The sequence below is a fragment of the Equus asinus genome, chromosome 17, assembly GCF_041296235.1.
Source record: "Equus asinus isolate D_3611 breed Donkey chromosome 17, EquAss-T2T_v2, whole genome shotgun sequence".
In the NCBI taxonomy this organism is placed as follows: Eukaryota; Metazoa; Chordata; class Mammalia; order Perissodactyla; family Equidae; genus Equus; species Equus asinus.
The window spans coordinates 41,533,283-41,555,745 of NC_091806.1; the positions used below are offsets into that span (position 1 = coordinate 41,533,283).

The 22,463-nt window shown below is 42.6% G+C and overlaps 1 protein-coding gene across 1 annotated transcript in view; it reads right to left on the reverse strand.

Moving 5' to 3' along the window:
- Window positions 1–807: 807 nt before the first annotated feature.
- The window catches only part of PLAAT5 (phospholipase A and acyltransferase 5), a 28,457-nt gene continuing 6,801 nt past the window's right edge, over window positions 808–22,463 (reverse strand). Inside the window, 3 exon segments of the mRNA XM_070487259.1 lie at window positions 808–3,189; window positions 5,337–5,599; window positions 7,620–7,728. Of these exon segments, the coding sequence (XP_070343360.1) occupies window positions 3,097–3,189; window positions 5,337–5,599; window positions 7,620–7,728 (465 nt within the window). The 3' untranslated portion in view covers window positions 808–3,096.

Here is a 22,463-nt window from a genome sequence, read left to right on the forward strand (position 1 = left end):
AAAGAGTCTGCCTAGCTGATGGTCAGCTTCAAAAGCACTGGGAACAAAAACTTGGAGAGAACAGAATTTTAGTGACTCAAAGAGCCTTCTTAAGAGTTTGTATAACCATTTTCCATTCTGCTAAAGTGATGAAAGAAGTTTCAGTAGAATAGTGTAGGGGTCTAAATGGTCTATGATTGTCAAAATGTAGGGTATCCAATGCCCTCTGACTTTACGTGGCACTTGACTATGTGAGATGAAATCACCCAAGTCCTACAGATTCAGGAGTCATCTTTTCCTTTCAAATCTTACTTTTTGGGCCAAGCTCTCCTCCTACGTGACTGCAGGAAATCCAGTTCTCTCCCGAAGGATTCCAGAAGACATGGATATGGAACCTCTCTCATCTTCTTGCTTGCTAAGAACTCCCTCTGGTGGTCCCTGAACCTCTTCTCTCCATAGCTACGGTCCTCTTGTGTATCACAAACCACACACACTGGTCCCTTCTTTTACTCCCCTTCTCAGCGCTAGGCTTGAGAATAACAAAATGTGATTAGAAGCTTAAGACAAAAGCTTAAAACTAGGAACTGGGAAGGAGTTTATTTCTACTCCTAGTGTCACAAGGGGTCCATTTCTCCCTTCAGCCTGTGGCCTGCTGCCCCAGGGGTGGGGTTCATGCCCCTTCACTCAGTTAGCATCCCCGCCTGACGTGTTTTCCACTCCCTATCTCCCACTCCTAGCCAGAAAAACCAGATCCCTTTATTGTCAGAATAATCTCTTCAGAGGTTATTCACTATTTCCTGAACTTGGCCTTCTATCATTAAGCAAAACATCTGGAATGTGTGCAGCACCTGCGGGCTCATGTGTCCCTAATACCTGGGCCTCCCTCCCACTAAGGAACAGAGCACGCTCATGTTCTCTGACTTGCCGTGTGTCGTGCCAAGTGACACTGCCCCCACCTTCTCATCCTCCCAAACTTAAAAGGAATAAACACTAAAAATAAGCATACAAACAAGAGACCAGTATTTAACATCTCGGGAACATTTGCATTCAGATTACTTTTCCACAGGATGCCCCCACCAACACTGGGTACGTGCCTTATATCTACAACAAAAAGGCTCACCCAAGTGATCCTACTCCAAGCAGAGATTTCAGTTTTTACCCTAGAGTGCAGAAACTGCCACAGGTTTTTTTTAATAACATTGTAAGAAACCCTCATCTCCTCATCTGCAAAGTGTGGGGTGTGCAGTGCAGAGCTTGATGGACAACTCGGAAGCAGAAAGAGACTGCTCTCCAGCCGGTGGTCTCTGTTCCGTGCTCCGTCATGCCTTGTGTCCTCTCAACGGACTCAGAACTTCTCACTGCCATCCCTGACCACTGCTCGTGGGTTCAGGCAAAGGTGGGGGCAGCCAGGGCATAGCACTTGGTAAACACTCGAAAATGTTTGTTGGATGAAAGAGTAAACATAAGCCCTGATATGCTCCTGAGAGTCTTTGCCCCTCTGGGCACAAACTGTAAAGAAGCCAGGGAAGTGTCCTTCTGCCCCAAACGTAAGCAAGAGATGGATGAGTCCTTTGCTTGGAAGTTACTAAACCCTCCCTGGCATGCAGGAGTTGTTTGTTAATCAAACAACATCCATTTTGTTCAATTAATGATTAATATGGTCTGTGTGTTCAAAGTCATCTTCAGATCGAAAGATTCGCTGATACATGACTCAGTTGTTTTGAAGTTAAAGGGACTCTGCTCGATAAATTCCTGGTACTCGGGTTCTGCTTCAAAGGAAGTCTCAACCTAGACCTTGTAATGAATGAAGAGACTGAAGGAAGATGTATTGAGAACTCATGTGATTTTGGGGCTGGGGGAGATGACTGGGGAACTAGGGGCCATGGCTTTATCCTAGTCATGACTCACAGAAACGAGGTCGTGCTCTAACTACCAGCACCTGGAACTGCCACACAAAACAAAGAGAGGGGCCAGTCAGGAAGGGGAGGTGGAAGACAAAGACACACACCCAGGCTCCAGCGTCTAGGAAACAGGAGGAGGCAGTCAATTAATAATCTCCTATTTGGATTAATAAGAGAAGAACGGAGGGGAAAAAATTGAAGAGTTTCATTGCAGATCTATGTTCTCCAAATAGGAGAAAGGCTGGTGGGAGACCCTAACCGATCTTACGTGAAAAGTTCTGGGGGTTCCATCCTGCTCCCTTCCAACTTCTTCATATTTCCTAGGCATTTTGAGAGGCCTTCGCTGGTTTTGTTGGGTGGCTGTGGCTTTCAATTGACACTAATAACCCCCAGTCATAATTGTAGATCTTCCATCATGTCAACATTCTTCGAAACACAGAAATCACTTCTCCCTCACCCTCATTCATAAAGAAGTCCACTGATTAAATTATTTCAAATATTCATCTGGAATCAGTGAAAATAGAAATTTCAAACCTTCTGGTAATTACAAAGTAGAAAAGCAAGATAAAATGGTCTTATTGATTATACCTAAAATTGTGGTTTTTTAAACAATAAAGAAGAAAGCTGATATATAATTTTAAAAAGAAAATATTTCTCGGGAAAGGTGTTCCTGGATTAAGGCACAGATGGTCCTGAATAGTGAGTTGCAGGTTTCCCTAAAGTCCTCCTCCCCCGAACCGCACTGTGGGTCTGAAAGGGCAGAACTAGGATAAATGGAAACAAGCTAGAGACGTTTTAGTTCAATAAAAAGAACTTCTGAAAAGAGTTCTTCATTACTAGGAATGTTCCAGCAGAGGTTTCCAGGATGTTTCAGATGGCATTCAAGCATCTCAGACTAGGTCAGCCTAAGAAATAGGCAAGGCTCCGGCTTACAAAGAGCAAAATGAAATAAGCATATGAAACGCCTAGCACAGTGCCTGGTGCCTAATAGATGCATAGCAAATATTAGGTTCTTCCCATCCTGAGAGTCCATGGGTCTATGGTCACATTTTTGGATGTATTTCTGGAGGGGTAATTGGATACATTCCAGATTCTTCCAGAAGCTCACAATTTTCTTACATGGGACCATTGAGAGAGGAAGGCAAGGGGAGGAAAAGAGGCATGTTCTCTTTGCTGCTGTCAGCAGCTCCTCCCCTGATTGGAGTTTTCAGCACCGTCAGGCAGTCACTGGTTTGGGCTTCATGCTACCCACTACCGCTGAAATCACTGCTCCAGCAGCCTTTGCTCCTTCCATCAGGGCATGCTCCACCTGCAAGGCAGATTAGTCCACAGCACACTCAGTGACAATCCCAGGCTTGTGCCCTGCCCTCTCCCGACCTCACCTCTCCCCTTCAGGTACTGGCCTGCCTGTAGCTTTTTCCTACAGGAGGAAGCAACCTGTGCTATCCTTTATTTCCAGAGATCCCAGAGCTGCAAGAGACCTAGAGAAGCCAGGATAGCCTGAGACAGACATCAGAGGCAGATGCACTCCCCTTTGCCTGGGAAGCATCCAGGTCTTCTGGTCCCCTTCCTTCCTCAGAGCCATTTGGCCCAGGGTCTACCTCCAGTGTGGGGCTCAGAGCAAAGGATCTCAGAGTGGCACAGTCACTTAGGCCCTCATTCTACATACAGGGAATCTGAGAGCCAGGGAGGGGAAGTCACTTGGACAAAGTCACACAGTGAATTAGCATCCACACTCAGATCTGGGCTTAGGTCTCACTGTAACCATGGGACCAGTTTAAACTGACCCCGTCTTATCAACAACAGAATGTTAAAGTAGTTTTCCAGGGGCAGTGAGCCAAAACTACAAGTCATGTAGCTGAGCATACACAGAGGAGAAAATTTTGACCTGAAATAACACCTGGAACCAAAGATTCTCCCCAACAGAACCAAAGGACCGAGACACAACCAGGACTTGAAAGCCGCACTCTCTTCAGAAGCGAGGGGTCCGTTGTCGGGGAAGATGCAGTGTTAAAGCCCCTTTCCACACCTTACCATAAACGTGTAAATCCTTCCAATCAAAACCTGCCCCACCAGCACTTCTGTGTACCAGTCTGTTCCCCCAAACTCTTAAATTTCACCCCAAACCCTGGACAGGGGAGACAGATCTGACAGCCTTGCCTCCTATCTCCTTGCTGGTCAATCTCACAATAAAGCCTTTTCTTTTCTCAAAGCTGGTGCCATAGTATTGGCTTTCTATGTGCATCGGGCATCAGGCCCTCTTGCTTGGTAAGGTCATGACTGCCGGGCTCAGGCTCCTTAGAAGGGCCTCCTATAATCCTCTTAATCCTTCGGGTCTTCTTTTTGTGTACAAATGTTCATGGAATGGGAGACCCCTCATACCAGAGCCCACCAAGCCCCTAGCACTGAAGCAAGACCTTGCAAGAAGGGAATGAGACTAAGAGAGAATGCAGAGTGTAAAGGAAGAAGATGCAGAAAGTGGGAGGGTGCAGGAGGGGGGGGGGGAGTGGGTGAGGCCTGTCAATCTCCACGGAGAGATGGGATAGTGATAGTTGAGAGACCAATATTGGGATTTGAGCCAGTATGTTAAAAGAACCTAAGAAACACAGGAAAGAACGTGGAAAAATTATGTTTCACCTTTCACCCTGGATTTTTTCCAACTATTAAAAAGACGATAATAAATACTTCCACTCGTCTCATGGGATTTAGTAAGGATCAAATATTGACCAGAGCAGCTCATATTGTTACAGATATGCAGACTCTCAAGGCTCTTTCACTTGTACTGTACCACGTTTATCACCATCCTACATGGCGGGGGTCACAAATCCACATGCAGTACGGGCCAGGCAGGTAATGTGGGTGAAGGTGGTAGGTGGCACACCTAACCCAACGCACCCATTTAAAGGGCAGCCACTACGTGGCCCCACAGAGTGTCAGCAAGCGGGAATGCGGGCCAATGGCTTGATCAATCAGTTGTTCAAGACAGTCTGGGAATCCACATCTTTTTATACAAAATTTCTATATTTTTAAATGTTGGCAAGTAATTCAAATTAAAAAAAAAATACTGTTCATCCAAGCAAAACATTCTGTGGGCCAGATGTGGCCTACAGGCTACTAGTTTGCAACTTTAGCAATAAAGTGTCTACTTAAGTCTATCTCCATTTTGTAAAGGAAGAAATGGTCTCAGAAATAAGATGGCCTGACCAAGGAGACCATGCTAGTAAAGCACAGAGCCAGGACTCCACCTAGTGGTTTTACTGTTAAGCCTTTTGCCTTTTCTACTCCTTCGTGGGACAAGGGGAAAATTACCTCCCGAACTGTAGGTCCTGCAGAAATAGAAAACCAACTAGTACAACAAATGATACGAAAACACTGATCACCGTTCTGATCTCTGATAAGATGACAAGCCCACGAAAGCTCAGTGGGAAGCCATCGTCAGAGCCAATGGAGCCATACCTGCTGGCTCCTGGGCACACCGTATCGGAGGTTGTTGACAAAGTGCTCACAGTTCCCTTCGATCAGGCTATACTGCACTATCTTGTTGATCATCTGTTTTGTACGCTGGATGATGTTGTCCACAGGCAGGGGCAGGTAGGTCCCATCCAGCTTGTTGTTGATCTTCCAGGAGCAGCCATGCAACACATCCTCCAGGCGACTGTATTTTACGACGGCCCGGTTGCTAAAGATGGAAGTGATGCTGCCAGCCTCAAATTCCTCACCTAGAGACCAAAGATAAACAAAAGTTGGAAAGCCACAAGGGGTAGCAGGGCAGAGCACTCCAAGACGGTGGGTAAGCTGCTTCCCTTTGGGGTCTTGGTTTCACCATCGAGAGAAGGCATGGCAGAGGATGGGGAGTTGGGTTAAATGAACTGAAAAGGACCAACTTTCCCAAGAAGCCTTCTGCCCTGCACTGCACTCCCCATCTTCCACCCCCACAGCAATCTTTTTTCTCAAACACTCTAGAGGCACCTTACAATGTGGCCCGGGACTCAATCTTGTGTTGTACAGACCTGACCAAGTCCTAGGATTGGAGTCTTCTTTTCCTAACCAGACTTCAGTAATCTTCACAAACGTGTGACGAGCACCCTGTGTAAGCGTCAGCTCCTGGGAAGGGGCTGTCACGTGCTTCCATGACAAGCCTCCGTCTGGTGCCATGGCAGAGGCACAGGTGAGGCCAAGCAGACAGGGCTCTGGATGGTACCCATCCCCACCCACCAGCTTCCCCCCGCAACCCCCCCAGAGCCATTTCGCCTTTCTCTCTACTCAAACATTGGGATTTTCATTAACAGTTTAAAAACAGAGTTCCATAGCTTTGAAAAAAGAAATGTTTGAGAGCTGCTATATCATCATATTCAGTCCTTAGAGGAAACAGAGACTCAGAGAGGGCCAGGAACCTGCCCAAGGTCGAGGGGGTGGTAAAAACCAGGACTTTTTCTGCTGCAATCGTATGGATATGCCAATATGTGAACCCTCCCCCTCTGTAAGTTGTCCAAGAGCAAGAAATATCCCTTGTTCTTTTCTTACGTATTTGAAGAAAACCTGCTGGTTTTACAAAAGCTGGCAGTAGGCAATTCAACTTTCCAGAACAAAGAAGACGGAATTCATTTTTAGAGAAAGATCTAAGGGGAGAGTGGAGTCCTAACTTTTAATGGATCTCTTTGGTTGTACAAGAGGGAGGTTCCTGGATTTAATCTGGAAAGGAGAGGTGGTGGAGTGTGTAAGATGAAGCAATTTTTCCATTCTTCATGCACCCTCTGAGTTGGGAAATCGGGAAGGGTGTGAGTGGATGGGGCAGAGAAATGGGGAAGGGTGTGAGTGGATAGGGCGGAGAAGAAGTGATGGGGGCAGGACTCTGCTCTGAGGCAAGGTCCCAGCAAGGGGAGAGGCTAGGCCAACAGAGGAGGGCAGGATGCAGGGACAAGAGCAGTGAGTAAGGTGTAGCCACAGGCCCCTCCATAATTTAATCTTGAATGGGGAGAACTTTCCCAAGATATAAAATTCAAAAGCCACCAGAGAATATGCAGTGAAGCCCCTCCCTCCCTTCTCCCAACTCCTCCAGGTCCCATCTCCCATGGTGACCACTGTGGCCAACGCTGCTGAATGCCCAGTTATAAGTTGTTTCCCATTCTATGCTGTCATCTTCTGTTATCACTACCCCCAGCCCCAAGCAAATCTCCTCTAAAATTTAGCTAGCCACTAGCTTAATCTCAGCCTTGTGCTAACAGTGCCTTGAGAAATGACAGGAGAAACTCTGCCCACCCTGAGGGTAGAGCATCCTGGGACAGGTTGGAAGAGCAGGGAGACAAGGTGAGGGTGGAGGTAACAAAGGTGATCAGGAAGCCGGAAGCAGAATTTGGAGACAACCAGAAACAAGCAACGATCAGAACATGTAAGCATCTGTACTCATCCTAGGGAATCCTCAGAAATATGAGGAAGGATACCAAATTGTGGCCAATACAAATGGAGGCTCATATTCTGAAACTGGCATTTTAAAAGAAAGGGTGGTCTAAGCAGTCGGGGAAGCTGGGGGCTACTTTAACTTGCATCTCTCTGAGAGCTGGACACCGCAGTTTTTGGTAGACAGAGACCAAGCTCTATCAGACAGTAAATTAGGGTCCAGTGGTGCTTTGGGTCATTTTATCGCTAAAGGGCAGCAGCTGAGGAACACAGTAATTAGCTGTACTTCTTTTTACTTTGCTAACTTCAATATCAATAATTCAATAGAGTATCCACTCTTACTCGGGGGAGCCAGATGGACCACACAGTCGTCTTCCACGTAGATGGCCCAGTGCTCGTAGCCAATTCGGAAAATCTCAATCAGGTCTCCAGGTCTGGGTTTTGGTTTGCCCTAGAATGGAAAAAAATAAAACAAAATAAAGAAACCGCGCATGCCCAGGGAACTCCAGAGACCCTGTTTGAGGATCAGCTACAGGTCAGCCTAAAGACACTGCGTTTTGTCACTTCACAGAAACCCAGGCTACGGAAACTCTCTTCACACAAAAGACCAAAGGACCTCTCCCCGTCCTGCTGTCCCTCTCATTATTAAAGCCATCGAGGCTAACTGTGCCACTTATCAATGTATTGCCTCTCACTCTGAATGCACCCTCTGAAAACGCTCTGTGATAAGTGATGGAACTCCCCTATAAGCCTTTCTCCTTGAAACTGAGCACCATGTTAAGTTTTCTCAATAGAGGGCATTGGAGGGACATTAAAAGAGGAAGGCGAGCTCCCGCAGTTTCTGGCTTGGGGTGGCGGAATGATGGTCAGCAGGCGGGGTGTGAGGACATCTAGTAGAGCTCTGCCTGAGCCCAGAACATTCTATCCCCATCAGTCTTGCAGCCTTGGCCTGGCAATAACCTTTGTGGGGCCTTCTCAAGAAAGAAATCAGTGCCCAAAGGCCTTCTGCCCCTGCTGGTGTCTCGAGTCCCTGTGTGGATTACCTGCATGGCCTGCCTGTGGCCCAGAGGGTCCCCCCTATTCTGCATGCCCACCCCAGCAGTTTCCGATAGTCAGCTCCCTGCCTACACTCCAAAGGGTTGCACTTGCCCAGCAACTGCAACGGGCTCCAGCCTGGCCAAACCAAACTTCTCTGCTTCCCAGTGGGTGGACCATACTCTCCAATGTGGTCTGAAGCTCTTCAAGCCTATCCCTCCTTGACTACTCTTCGACAGGTCTGGGAGACCATATTGAGTTTCTTCACATTTTACAGTTACTCTTTTATCATAGTTTAATAACTCTTTACATTAAACGTCCCCTGTTTAACCTACCTTGTGGTGTCCATCTCTTGATTGAACCCAGACTACTGATGCACTATCTCTTCAAAGAGCCCTGGGGGAGCAAGACTGTTCATCTAAGAGGCATTGTGTGTGTGTGTACATGTGTGTACACAATACAGTACTGTGCACGTGAAAGTTTGTTAAGAGAGTAGATCTCATGTTAAGTGCTCTTACCACAATTTTAAAAAAAGAAAGAAAGAAAGAAAAAAGAAAACCCAGAGCCTCTGCCACTGCAAACCCAAACTAACAAAGGAAAAAATGAACTCTCATAGTCCATATCCATCTCCTCCAATAATGCGCATCCCTCCCAAACTGTCCCCAAGTTTGTCCGAGAATGATACTGGGGAGAAGCTCTGCTCACGGATTCTCTCCCTTAGGAAGTCAGAGCCAGCAGAGAGATGTGAACCATCCCACCCACCCATCAACTTTACATTAATGTCCTTGCTTGTCCCAAGTTTGCAACAATTTGCCCATTTAGTCTAAGTCTAATTTCCTCGAGGCTATATCTCTCTTCCAGATTCCCAGCCCTATTTCCCTGGCCGAGGACAGCCATTTGCCAGGGCAAAAACTCACAGAAGTAAAAGGGAGTTTTTCACCTGTTTCTTTTAAGGCTTTTCTGAGACATAATCTACATCCCATAAAATTCATGCATTATAGCGGTACAACTCAATGACTTTTAGTAAATTTACAGTTTGTGCAACCATCACCACAATCCAATTTTAGAACACGTCCATTACCCGAAAAAGATTCCTCATTCTCATTTCTCATCCCCAACCCCAGGCAACCTTGTCCCCATTAGCAGTCACTTACCTTTTTTCCCCCTATCCTCTCTCCCAGCCCCAGGCAATCATTAATCTGCTTTCTGTCCCTATAGATTTGCCTTTTCTGGACATTTCATATAAGTGGAATCATATAATACGTGGTCTCTTGTGTCTGGCTTCTTTCACTTGGCATACGGTTTTGAGGTTCATCCATTTGAAACATGTGTCGGTACTCCAGTATAAGGATACACCACATTTTGCTTAAACCACTTTGTTCTTTTTCAGTACTATTTTGGCTATTTTGGGTCCTTTGCCTTTCCATATAAATTTTAAGATCACCTTGTCAATTTATATCCCCTCTCCCCTCAAAAAATGCCTACTGGGAGAGGATAAATATTGGAGCAGAAATCAATGGAATAGAAAGCAGAAATCAGTAGAGAAAATCATGAAACCAAATGTTGGTTCTTTGAAAAGATCAACAAAATCAACAAACCTTTAGCTACATTGACCAAGAAAAAAATGAGAACTTAAATTACCAAAATGAGGAGTGAAAGATGGGACCCACTGCCAATCTTGTAGAAATTAAAGGATAATAAAGAAATCCTGTGAACAGCTTGATGCTCCCAATTAGAAAACCTAGTGAAATGAACGAATTCCTAGAAAGATACAAGTTACAAACCTGGCTCAAGAGTACCTAGAAAACCTGAATAGACCTACTGCAAGTAAGAGTGGATACTCTATTGAATTATTGATATTGATATCCTCTCTTTCCTTCTGCTTGCCTTGGGTTTAGTTTGCTTTCGTTTTTCTAGTTTCTGAAAGTAGGAACCTTGGTTGTTCATTTGAAATCTTCCTTCTTTTTTTACACAGGCAATTACAGCTATAAATTTTCCTCTAAGCACTGCTTGAACTGCACCTCATAAAATTTGATATGTTCTGTTTTAACTTTCATTCTACTCATAGCATCTTCTAATTTCTCTATTTTTCTTTTACTTATGGATTATTTAGAAGTATGTTGCTTAATTTCCAAATACTTGTAGAATTCGCAAATTTCATTCTGTGATTAATTTCTAATTTAATTTGATGTGAACAAAGAAAATATTTTGTATGATTTCAACCTCTTTAAATTTGTAATCTAGAATACGGTCTATCCTGAGGAATATTCATGTATGCGTAAGAAGAATATGTGTCCTGCTATCGTTGAAAGGAATATTCTGTAAATGCCACTTAGGTCAAGTTGGCTAATATCATCGTTCAAACCTTTTATCTACTCACTGATTTTCTGTCTAGTTGTTCTATCCAGTATTGAGAGTGGAGTGCTTAAGTCCCCAACTATTATTTCTGAATTGCCCATTTCTCCCTTCAGTTCTAACAGATTTTGCTTCGTGAATTTTGGGGTTATGTTGTTAAGTGTGTATACATTTATAATTGTTATATCTTCCTGATGCATTAATCTTTTTATCATTATAAAATGTTTCCCTTTTTCTCTAGCAATATTTCTTGTCTTAAAGTCTGTTTTGTCTGTTATTAGTATAACCATTCCAGCTGTGGTTACTGTTTGAATCTTTTTACATTCTTTTACTTACAATCTGTTTATGACTTTGACTCTAAAGTGTGCCTCCTGCGGATGGCATATAAGCAGATCTTGTATTAATAAGTCAGATGGTCTCTGCCTTTTGTGGAGTGTTTAACTGATTCAAGTTTCTTCCTGTTGACTTGAGTTACCATCTGATGTCATACCTTTAATGCAAAATAGCTTCATTTCAACCCGCCCCCTGGGGCTACTATTGTCATATTTATTACTTCTTTGCATGTTAGAAGACCCACAACAGAACTTTATGATTATTGCTTCATTCAATTGTCTTTTAAATTAGAATAATTTATAGAATAAAATATAAAATATAGATTTATTCTCTTTTATCATAATAACCTATGTAATTACCTTGACTGTGCTTTGTATTTCTTCATGTGGATTACAGTGACTATGTGAAGTGACTTCCTTTCAACCTGAAGATCTTTCTTGGCTGGTTTTTTCTTCCAGTGAGAAAGATTGGCCCTGAGTAACATTTGTGCCAGTCTTTCTCTATTTTGTATGGGGGATGCCACCACAGAATACCTTGATGAGCAGTGCATAGGTCTGCACCCAGGATCAAAACCTGCAAACCCTGCAGCACTGAAGCAGAGCACACGAAGTTAACCACTACGCCACCGGGCCAGCTCCTGATATTTCTTCTAAGACAAGGCTTCTAGCAACATAGTCTATCAGCCTTCATTTACCTGAGACGATCTTTTATTTTTGAAAGATAGTTTATTGAATATAAGATTTTTGGTTGACAGTTTTTCTTCTTAAGCAGTTTCATACACCATCCCACTGCTTTATAGCCTCCATTGTTTTTGATGAAAAGTCAGCTATTAATTTATCATGGTTCCCTTGTACATGATGAGTCTTTTTTCTCTTGCTACTTTCAAGATTTTCTCCTTGTGTTTGGCTTTCGACAGTTTGGATTCTGATTCCCCCCAGGGCTGGTAGCTGTTGCTATTTGTTTGGTTTTTTAGTGACTCATCTGGACTAATTCTGTGATATCTGTTTCCCTCACAGCATGCAACCATTGATGGATCTCCTTAGGTTGTTTTTTGTTTGTTTGTTTGTTTGTTTTTGTTTTGTTTTATTGAGTTAATGATAGGTTACAATCTTATGTGATTTCAGTTGTACATTAATGTTTGTCATTCGTGTTGTAGGTGCACCATTTCACCCTTTGTGCCCACTCCCCACCCCACATTTCCCCTGGTAGCCACTAATCTGTTCTCTTTGTCCACATTTTTAAATTCCTCATATGGGTGGAGTCATACAGAGATTATCCTTCTCTAACTGGCTTATTTCACTTAACATAATTCCCTCAAGGTCCATCCATGTTGTTGCAAATGGGATGATTTTGTTCTGTTTTGCAGCTGAGTAGTATTCCATTGTATATATATACCACAACTTCTTTATCCATTCATCTGTTAATGGGCACTTCCATGTCTTGGCTATTGTAAATAATGCTGCAAGAACATTGAGGTGCATAGAACTTTTGGAATTGCTGACTTCAAGCTCTTTGGATAGATACCCAGTAGTGGAATGGCTGGATCCTATGGTAGTTCTACTTTTAATTTTTTGAGGAATCTCCCTACCGTTTTCCATAGTGGCTGCACTAGTTTGCATTCCCACCAGCAGTGTATGAGGGTTCCATTCTCTCCACAACCTCTCCAACATTTGTTACTATTAGATTTAGATATTTTTATCATTCTAATGGGTGTAAGGTGATATCTTAGTGTAGTTTTGATTTGCATTTCCCTGATGATCAGCGATGATGAGCATCTTTTCATGTGCCTATTGGCCATCCATATATCTTCTTTGAAGAAATGTCTGTTCATGTCTCCAGCCCATTTTTTGATTGGGTTGTTTGATTTTTTTGTTGTTGAGTTGTGAGAGTTCTTTATATATTATGGATATTAAGCCTTTGTCAGATATATGACTTGCAAATATTTTTTCCCAGTTAGTGGGTTGTTTTTTTGTTTCAATCCTGTTTTCATTTGCCTTGAAGAAGCTCTTTAGTCTGATGAAGTCCCATTTGTTTATTCTTTTTATTGTTTCCCCTCTCTGAGAAGACGTGGTGTCTGAAAAGGTCCTTTTAACACTGATGTCAAAGAGTGTACTGCCTACGTTTTCTTCTAGAAGTCTTATGGTTTCAGGTCTCACCTTTAGGTCTTTGATCCATTTTGAGTTTATTTTGGTGAATGGTGAAAAAGAATGGTCAATTTTCATTCTTTTACATATGGCTTTCCAGTTTTCCCAGCACCATTTGTTGAAAAGACTTTCTTTTCTCCATTGTATGCTCTCAGCTCCTTTGTCGAAGATAAGCTGTCCATAGATGTGTGGTTTTATTTCTGGGCTTTCAATTCTGTTCCATTGATCTGCGCACCTGTTTTTGTACCAGTACCATGCTGTTTTGATTACTGTAGCTTTGTAGTAAGTTTTGAAGTCAGGGATTGTGATGCCTCCTGTTTTGTTCTTTTTTCTCAGGATTGCTTCAGCAATTCGGGGTCTTTTGTTACCCCATATAAATTTTAGGATTCTTTGTTCTAATTCTGTAAAGAATGTCATTGGCATTCTGATTGGGATAGCATTGAATCTGTAGATTGCTTTAGGTAGAACGGACATTTTAACTATGTTTATTCTTCCAATCCATGTACATGGGATGTCTTCCCATCTCCTTATGTCGTCATCCAATTCTCTCAGAAAGGCCTTGTAATTTTCATTATATAGGTCCTTCACTTCCTTAGTTAAGTTTACCCAGAGGTATTTTATTCTTTTTGTTGCGATTGTGAATGGTATTGTGTTCTTGAGTTTTCTGTTAGTTCGTTATTAGAATATAGAAATGCTACTGATTTATGCAAATTGATTTTATACCCTGCAACTTTGCTGTAGTTGTTGATTACTTCTAAGAGTTTTCGAATGGATTCTTTGGGGTTTTCTATATATAAGATCATGTCGTCTGCAAACGGCGAGAGTTTCACTTCTTCCCTCCCTATTTGGATTCCTTTTATTCCTTTTTCTTGCCTGATTGCTCTGGCCAGGACCTCCACTACTAGGTTAAATAAGAGTGGTGATAGAAGGCATCCTTGTCTCGTTCCTGTTTTCAGGGGGATGGCGCTCAGTTTTTGCCCATTGAGTATGATGTTGGCTGTGGGTTTGTCATATATGGCCTTTATTATGTTGAGGTAGTTCCCTTCTATGCCCATTTTGTTCAGAGTTTTTATCATAAATGGCTGTTGGATCTTGTCCAATGCTTTCTCTGCATCTATTGAGATGATCATGTGGTTTTTATATTCCTCAGTTTGTTGATGTGGTGTATCACGTTGATTGATTTGCGGATGTTAAACCATCCCTGTGTCCCTCGTATGAATCCCACTTGATCATGATGTATGATCCTTTTGATGTATTGCTGAATTCTGGTGGCCAAAATTTTGTTTAGAATTTTTGCATCTATGTTCATCAGTGATATTGGCCTGTAGTTCTCTTTTTTCATGGTGCCCTTGTCAGGTTTTGGTATCAGCGTGATGTTGGCCTCATAGAATGTGTTAGGAAGTGTTTCATCCTCCCTAATTTTTTCGAATAGCTTGAAAAGGATAGGTATTAAATTCTCTCTGAAAGTTTGGTAGAATTCCCCAGGGAAGCCATCTGGTCCTGGGGTTTTATTCTTTGGGATGTTTTTGATTGCTGTTTCAATCTCTTTCCTTGTGATTGGATTGTCTGCTTCTTCTTGAGTGAGCTTTGGGAGATTGTAGGAGTCCAAGAATTTTTCCATTTCCTCTAGGTTATCCATTCTGTTAGCATAGACTTTTTCGTAGTATTCTCTTATAATCCATTGTATTTCTGCAGAGTCTGTTGTTATTTCTCCTCTTTCATTTCTGATTTTGTTTATTTGAGCTTTCTCCCTTTTCTTCTTTGTAGGTCTGGCTAGGGGTTTGTCAATTTTCTTTACTTTCTCAAAGAACCAGCTCTGTCTCATTGATCCTTTCTACCGCCTTTTTCATTTCAATAGTATTTATTTCTGCTTTGATTTTTATTATTTCTCTCCTTCTGCTGACTTTGGGCTTTATTTGTTCTTCTTTCTCTAGTTCATTTAGGTGTAGTTTAAGATTGTTTATTTGGGATTTTTCTTGTTTGTTACGAAGTGCCTGTATTGCGATGAATTTTCCTCTTAATACAGCTTTTGCTGTATCCCATATGAGTTGGTATGGTATGTTATCATTTTCATTTGTTTCCAGGTATTTTTTGATTTCTTCTTTAATTTCTTCAATGATCCATTGCTTTTTCAGTGGTGTATTGTTTAGTCTCCACATCTTTGTGCCTTTCTCAGCTTTTTTCCTGTAATTAATTTCTAGCCTTATAGCATTATGATCAGAGAAGATGCTTGTTATTATTTCAATTTTTTTAAATTTGTAGAGGCTTGCCTTGTTTCCCAACATATGGTCTATCCTTGAGAATGTTCCATGCGCACTTGAGAATAATGTGTATTCTTCTTTTTTAGGATGAATTGATCTATATATGTCTATTAAGTCCAATTGTTTTAGTTTTTCATTTAGCTCCACTATTTCTTTGTTGACTTTCTGTCTGGATGATCTGTCAATTGATGTGAGTGGGTTGTTGAGGTCCCCTACTATTATTGTGTTGTTTTTAACATCTTCCTTTAGGTCTGTTAATAGTTGCTTTATGAATCTTGGTGCTCCTGTGTTGGGTGCCTAGATATTTATGAGCGTTATTTCTTCTTGATGAAGTGTCCCTTTGATCATTATATATTGTCCCTGTGTGTCTCTCTTTACCTGTCTTATTTTGAAATCCACTTTGATATAAGAATTGCAACACCTGCTTTCTTTTTTTTTTTTTCTAAAGATTTTATTTTTTCCTTTTTCTCCCCAAAGCCCCCGGTACATAGTTGTATATTCTTCGTTGTGGGTTCTTCTAGTTGTGGTATGTGGGATGCTGCCTCAGCGTGGTTTGATGAGCAGTGCCATGTCCGTGCCCAGGATTCGAACCAACAAAACACTGGGCCGCCTACAGCCGAGCACGCGAACTTAACCACTCAGCCACAGGGCCAGCCCCAACACCTGCTTTCTTTTCCTTGCTATTAGCTTGAAGCATTGTCCTCCACCCCTTCACTCTGAGCCTGTGTTTGTCCTTGGGGCTAAGGTGTATTTCCTGGAGGCAACAAATTGTTGGATCTTGTTCTTTAATCCATTTTGCCACTCTGTGTCTTTTTACTGGAGAGTTCAATCCATTTACATTGAGAGTGATTATTGATGCATGTGGACTTAAAGCTGTCAATCTGTTGCTCATTATCTGGCCTTCCTGCTTTTCTCTTCCTGTGTGCTTTATCCAACCCATTTGATACTGCAATTTCTTATGCTGGGTTTCTTAGATTTTGCTTATTTATGTTTTGTGTCTTTGTTCTGTTGTTTAGTTTAGTGGCTACCCTGAAGTTTGTATCTAGAATCTCATGTATAATATAGTCTATTCTCTGGTGGTCTCTTACTTACTTGGCCTAGACTAATTTAGTCCCTTTGCTCTTCCCCTCCTAAATTATTATTTTCACTTCTTGTTCCAACTTGTGTTATGAGTGTGTAGTTAGAGTGATAAGATCATCTCTGCTTTGGTAGTTTCCTTACCTTTATCCTAATGCTATAGTTGAATATTTGCTATCCTATTCTGGTTCTATTTATCTGTCTCCCTACTCTGTGGTTTGTGACCCCTTTCTCCCTTTTTTCTTTTTTCAGGTATGAGAGCCTTCTTGAGGATTCTTGTAGTGGAGGACTTTTGGTTACAAATTCCCTTAGCTTTTGTTTGTCTGAAAAAGATTTAATTTCTCCCTCATATCTGAAGGATATTCTTGCTGGATAGAGTATTCTTGGCTGAAGATTTTTATCTTTTAAAGCTTTGAATATGTCACTCCATTCTCTCCTACCTTGTAAGGTTTCTGCAGAGAAATCTGCTGAAAGTCTGATAGGAGCTCCTTTGTAGGTAATTCTCTTTTGTCTTGCAGCCCTGAGTATTCTTTCTTTGTCATTCATTGTGGCCATTTGTACTACTATATGCCTTGCAGTAGGTCTTTTTACATTGACAAATCTAGGAGATCTGAAAGCTTCCTCTACACACATTTCTCCCTCAATCCCTAGATTTGGGAAGTTCTCTTCTATAATTTCATTAAGCACACTTTCTGCTCCATTTTCCTTTTCTACGTTCTCGGGAATTCCTATGATCCTTAAATTCTTTCTCCTCATTGAATCTGCTATCTCTCGAATACTTTCCTCATTCCTTTTAATCCTTAGCTCTCTTTCTTCCTCTGTCTGGAGCCATTCAGCCTGTCTATCTTCGAGTACGCTAATTTGCTCTTCTACGGAGTCTACCCAGGCATTCAGGGAATCCATATTCTGTTTTATCTGGTCCATTGTGTTTTTCATCTCTAGTAATTCTATTTGATTCTTCTTTATAATTTCAATCTCTTATGTGAAGTAACTCCAGAACTCGGCTTGTTTCTCTATCTTTCTCTCTACCTCATTGAGTTTTTTGATTATAGCTGCTCTGAACTCATTTTCATTTAGTTTACCTAATTCCAAGTCCTCCGGACTTAATTCTATGTTTTTATTATTTTCGTTCTGGTCTGGGGCTTTTATAAATTGCTGGATGGTAGAGGAGCGGGTTTTTCTCATCGTGGTAGAATTCGGTTGCAGTTTCAGCCTGTCGCCACTAGATGGGGGTCAAGTGCCGCACTTTCTGAGCTCTCCGCCTTCGCACAAGATGGCGGCACCCAGTGCACTTTGCCAGGGCCGGGGTGGTTTCTCTCGCCACGGATCTGGATTTGATCAGTTCTGTTCTCTGGTCTCCCGGGGCCCTGCATTTATGGGGTCCCCGCGCAGGGAAGCTTCCCCCCTTCAGCAGGTTTCCACTGTACCAGTGGCGGGAGTCCTAGACGATCCCCTGGTCATGCGGCCCCTCCCCTGCTCCTTCCCAGACCCGTGCAGTGATCCCATTTTCTAGGGGATGGACTGATAGTCTCTCCTACTCCATTCCAGCTCCTCCGAGGTGGGCAGCGGGGTTCCATCCTCTGTCTTTTGATACTGTAGGTCTCTGAGTCCTGGTATTAGGTTCATTAGCTGAAATTCAGGGTTTTTTTCAGTCCTGTGTTGTACTTTGGAGGGGAGAGAGTCAGCTCACCCCGCCATTTTGCTCCGCCTTAAGTTTGTCTCCTTAGGCTGTTTTGTTTTTGCTGGTTTTTGGCTTTTCTTGCTCTCTTAGTTTGTTTGTTTAATGAGGAAGATTGGCCCTGAGCTAACATCTGTTGCCAATCTTCTTTTTGTGGCTTGAGGAAGATTGTCCCTGAGTTAGCATCTGTGCCACTCTTCCTCTATTTTTGTATGTGGGATGACACTACAGCATGGCTTGATGAGTGGTGTGTAGGTCTGCACCCAGGATCTGAACTTGTAAACACAGGGCCAGCAAAGCAGAGCACAAAAACTTAACTACTAAACCACAGGGCTGGCCCCCTCTTGCTCTTATCTTTAAGCCTGGCTTCCTGGATCAGCATAGCTTAATGGTCAGCCAGTGACTGGTCAGAGGTTGAGCCATATCTTGAGCCAGTGAGGCTTTACCCTTTGCCTACGGAGCTCTGTGTAGTTTGGGGAATTCATTCAAGGTTCTAAAGTTTACAAGTATTTCCAGGTTTTACTTTCTGCATTCACAAGGCCTCACATTCCTCCAGGAACTGGGGACTCATACAGGCTGCCTCTAGTCTCCAGTGAATGTGTGTACAGCCTTGTGCACCCCTTTCAGACCACCAGGTATATGTGGCAGCTTTACAAGACCCTCTTTAAATATCTTATTCCACGTTACATTTCTGGGTGATCTGGCAGTCTATTGCTTGGCTTAACCAACATTGCAACATTTGCCTAGTTGCAATTTTGGCCTTCCATGATTCTTATCACTGAGGTCACTGTTGTTTTCCACAACATCCCTGGGCATGGAATTTTCCATACTCTGCTGCAAATAAAGTCAGTTGATCTCTGCTGCCACTGCCCGTCCTCTTGGCACAGCCCACCCAGCCAGGTACAACTTCCCCACCAGAGAACTGGGAGGTGGAGGAGGGGGTGCTGAAACACTGCAGACTTCCACTGTTCTGAGATTTCAAGATTCCATAGACTTTCTTGAATTAACAGTCTTCAATTTATTCTATGCCTTTGGCCAAATTCCAGAGTCTTTAAATGGTTGTCTTTGATAATTTTGTCCAGGTTTATCTTTACTTTTTGGGGAGATTTTCTGAGATCCTCATTTAGCCATTCCAGAAGTCCTGCCCACTTGAGGATATGAGTTTTTATGGGCACAAAGCAGACCATCTACACTAAAATATTACATGGAAGGAATTGAGGCCAAGAGAGAAGGGCTTTGTCCAACGTTCCACAGCAAGTCAACAGCAGAATTACAACCAGAACCAGGTTTCTGCCCCCATGACCAAACCAACTCTGTCTTCTTCTGCCTTGAAAATACATCAGCAACCAAGCACCCAGTAGAGGGCGCCCCAAACCAGGATTCTCATCCAGAAAGCAGAATTATATTGCAGGAGACAAAACCAGACTTCATTTTCCTTTACCATAGGCCCAGAGAAAGAGATGTGGATTCATCCTTCCCTAAAATCTAGAGGGTGGTAGTATATCAAGGACAGTGAGAGCTAAGGGTTGGGAAGACAGCTCATAAATAATGGCACAGATCACAAGTGATGTGATGATGGTGGATGGATATGGAGGACCAGGAGTAGTCCAGGGCACAGGTAACAGAGCAAGCAAAGAGAAGGAAAGAGTAGAGAGCAGGAGGAGGTCTTCCTCAGCCTATAAAATAGATTAAAAAGAAACAATGAGCAAATTAATAGGATCCTCTTTGTGATTCAAACACTAAGAAGAATATAGCATTTTAAGCAATGCCTCTGTCCTGATAAATGGCAAAAAGAGATGAGAGTCATGTTTTAAAATGTCCCTAAAGAATTCCGAATTTCAAACATTTTTAATTTCATTTAAAAACTAGTTCTAGGTCAATATTTACATGTGCTGACACAGGTAAACAGTTAAATTATCTTTCATTTAAATTTAAGCATATACAGATCTTTGATTCATAGATTTTCTAATTGTTTTTCCCTTCTCAACATGTTTAAATGAGAGAGAAAGAGAACTTATTAAGTCCAATGTCTTTGCACGGACAAATGCATTAAGTGAGGCCATTTCTGCTCCTATCTACACATAACACAGGAAAGCCCATGCTCACTGATACAGTAGCCTAAAGACCATTAATATCTAAGCCCTGACAGTAGGCTGGAAAAAAAAGAAAGGATTGAGGACAAAGGATGAACAATAACAATAACCTCCTGCAGGTTCAGGAACTCAAATCAATCAAACTCTGTTTCAGGCTATTTCTGACACTGATCAGGGCGGGATGGTAGCGGCGATGGTAATGTCATGGGGCAGGTTTTGCTGAGTCAGTTCCAAGGCACACCCAGATGAGACTTCATGTTACCCTTGAACCAACCCCTGACTCCTCACTCTACTGAGCACAAATTCCAATACCTGAGAGTATTGACCAGTGACATTTACCCTCCAGAGTGTCTCATGGAAGGCAGGGCTCCCAGAGTCTACTGAGCCAGGTGGACAGTCACATACATTCTTCCTAGGAGTCTGCAGTTCCCCTGTGGATCCATCCCCCACAAACCACCCCCCTCTATTTCATTCCACCCAGCTGGGTCATTCCCGCTGACAACAGCGGCAATCAATCAATCAATACCCTTGCTGTTATTTCCTGGAATAACTGCCAGTAGGAGGACAGCACAATTCACTGTGATGCTAGTCTAAGCCAGAAAACAATCCAAAGAAAGCCATGTACTGGTCATCAAGGATGTTAAACAAGCTTTTGGTACAGGAAGCAGAAGGCTCTGAGATCGAGGGAGTGGGGAAGAGGTGGGAATTTTAGAATTTTAAGGAGTTGTCTTTTGTTCTTTAATACTCTTCACCTGCAGTGTAGCCACTGGATGATGGGCTAGTACAGTGAAAACCTGAATGGGATTCACGACAGACTTAACAGAGATCTAGAATCACCCCCTGTCTTGCTAAATTTTCTCCCACTGTAAATCGATTATATTGAGCCTTGGGTTCCAACTTTGGTTGCAAACGGAAATGACCTGGGGAGCTTGAAAAAACTGATTGGTGTGGAGTATGGCCTGGGACCAGTTTTAAGGGCTCCCAGGTGACTCTAATGGCAGCCAAGGTTGCAGCCATATTGGAGGCTTTCCCAAGGTCTCATCCATCTTTTTTCCTCTACTTTACCCTCTCCCCAGCATTCCATGAACCTCAGTAAAGTTGTGCATAGCCTCCGGGGAGAACTCCAGTCCCAAGAGATGCTTCAATCTCCAATTCCAGATTCAGGTTTCTCTGCCCTTTTTCTCTTTGGAATAAAACCTTCCATCATCTGCTAATTATTTCCTTTGCACAGAAAGGGAACCCAGCTTTGGCCCTTCTCCCAGAAACAGGCACCCAGTTAGGAAAATTAGTCTTTCACAAGGCCCCTGGATAAGAGTTTCTAAAAGAATTATCAATCTGACAGGTGTGGCGCAGAGAAGTGGGTGGAAGGTTTGTTCCTGCCTGTGGCATGTGACAGGGAGGCAACAGCAAAATCACAAAGAACATTCCTTTGAACTCCTGGGAGTAAAAACATGAAGCCCCTAGACTGTTTCTAGGACACAGACTCTCGGGTCAATCTCTGACCAGGCATAGAGCCGATGTGGAAAGCTAGGAGCAGAAGAAAATCATCAAGACACAGGAATTAGGAATTTCACACTCAGTTCTGATCCTAACCCAGATGATATCTCAGAAATAAAACCCAGAGCCTCAAATGTTGACATGACACAAGAGAGAGAATATGAGTTAGAATAGTAGACAGCTACAGACTCATAGAAAGAAGACAGGATTTGTTGTCACGAGAGCTGGTTCAAATCCCATCTCTGCCACTTACTAGCTGTTCAACAGATCTTTAGTAGAACTTCTGAGAGAGCAGAGATATTGTTCTTTACAATTTCAATGTTAAAAGACTATTATATGCCCAATGGAGTGCATCACTCCTAATTACTCTGTTATGAATCTATCACTGTGAATTTATTTCTAATCCATTGCAATGAATACAATGGTTTCATTCACTCTCAGAAATTCTCCCTTTATGTACTCAATCAACAAATATTTATAAAGAACCTACTATTTTATGCATTGGGAATATAGCAGTGAATAAGGATAACAAGTACTCTGCCTTCTGGTTAGAGGGAGACAGGTAATCAATAGGCAAATGACTATATAATGTGATAAGTGCTATTAAGGCAATAGATGGGGTGATATGATGGAGTGTTATGTTGCTGGGCTGCGGGAGACTACTTTAGATAGTATGCATAAATTGTAGCAGTGGTAGACGGTTGGCATTCTTC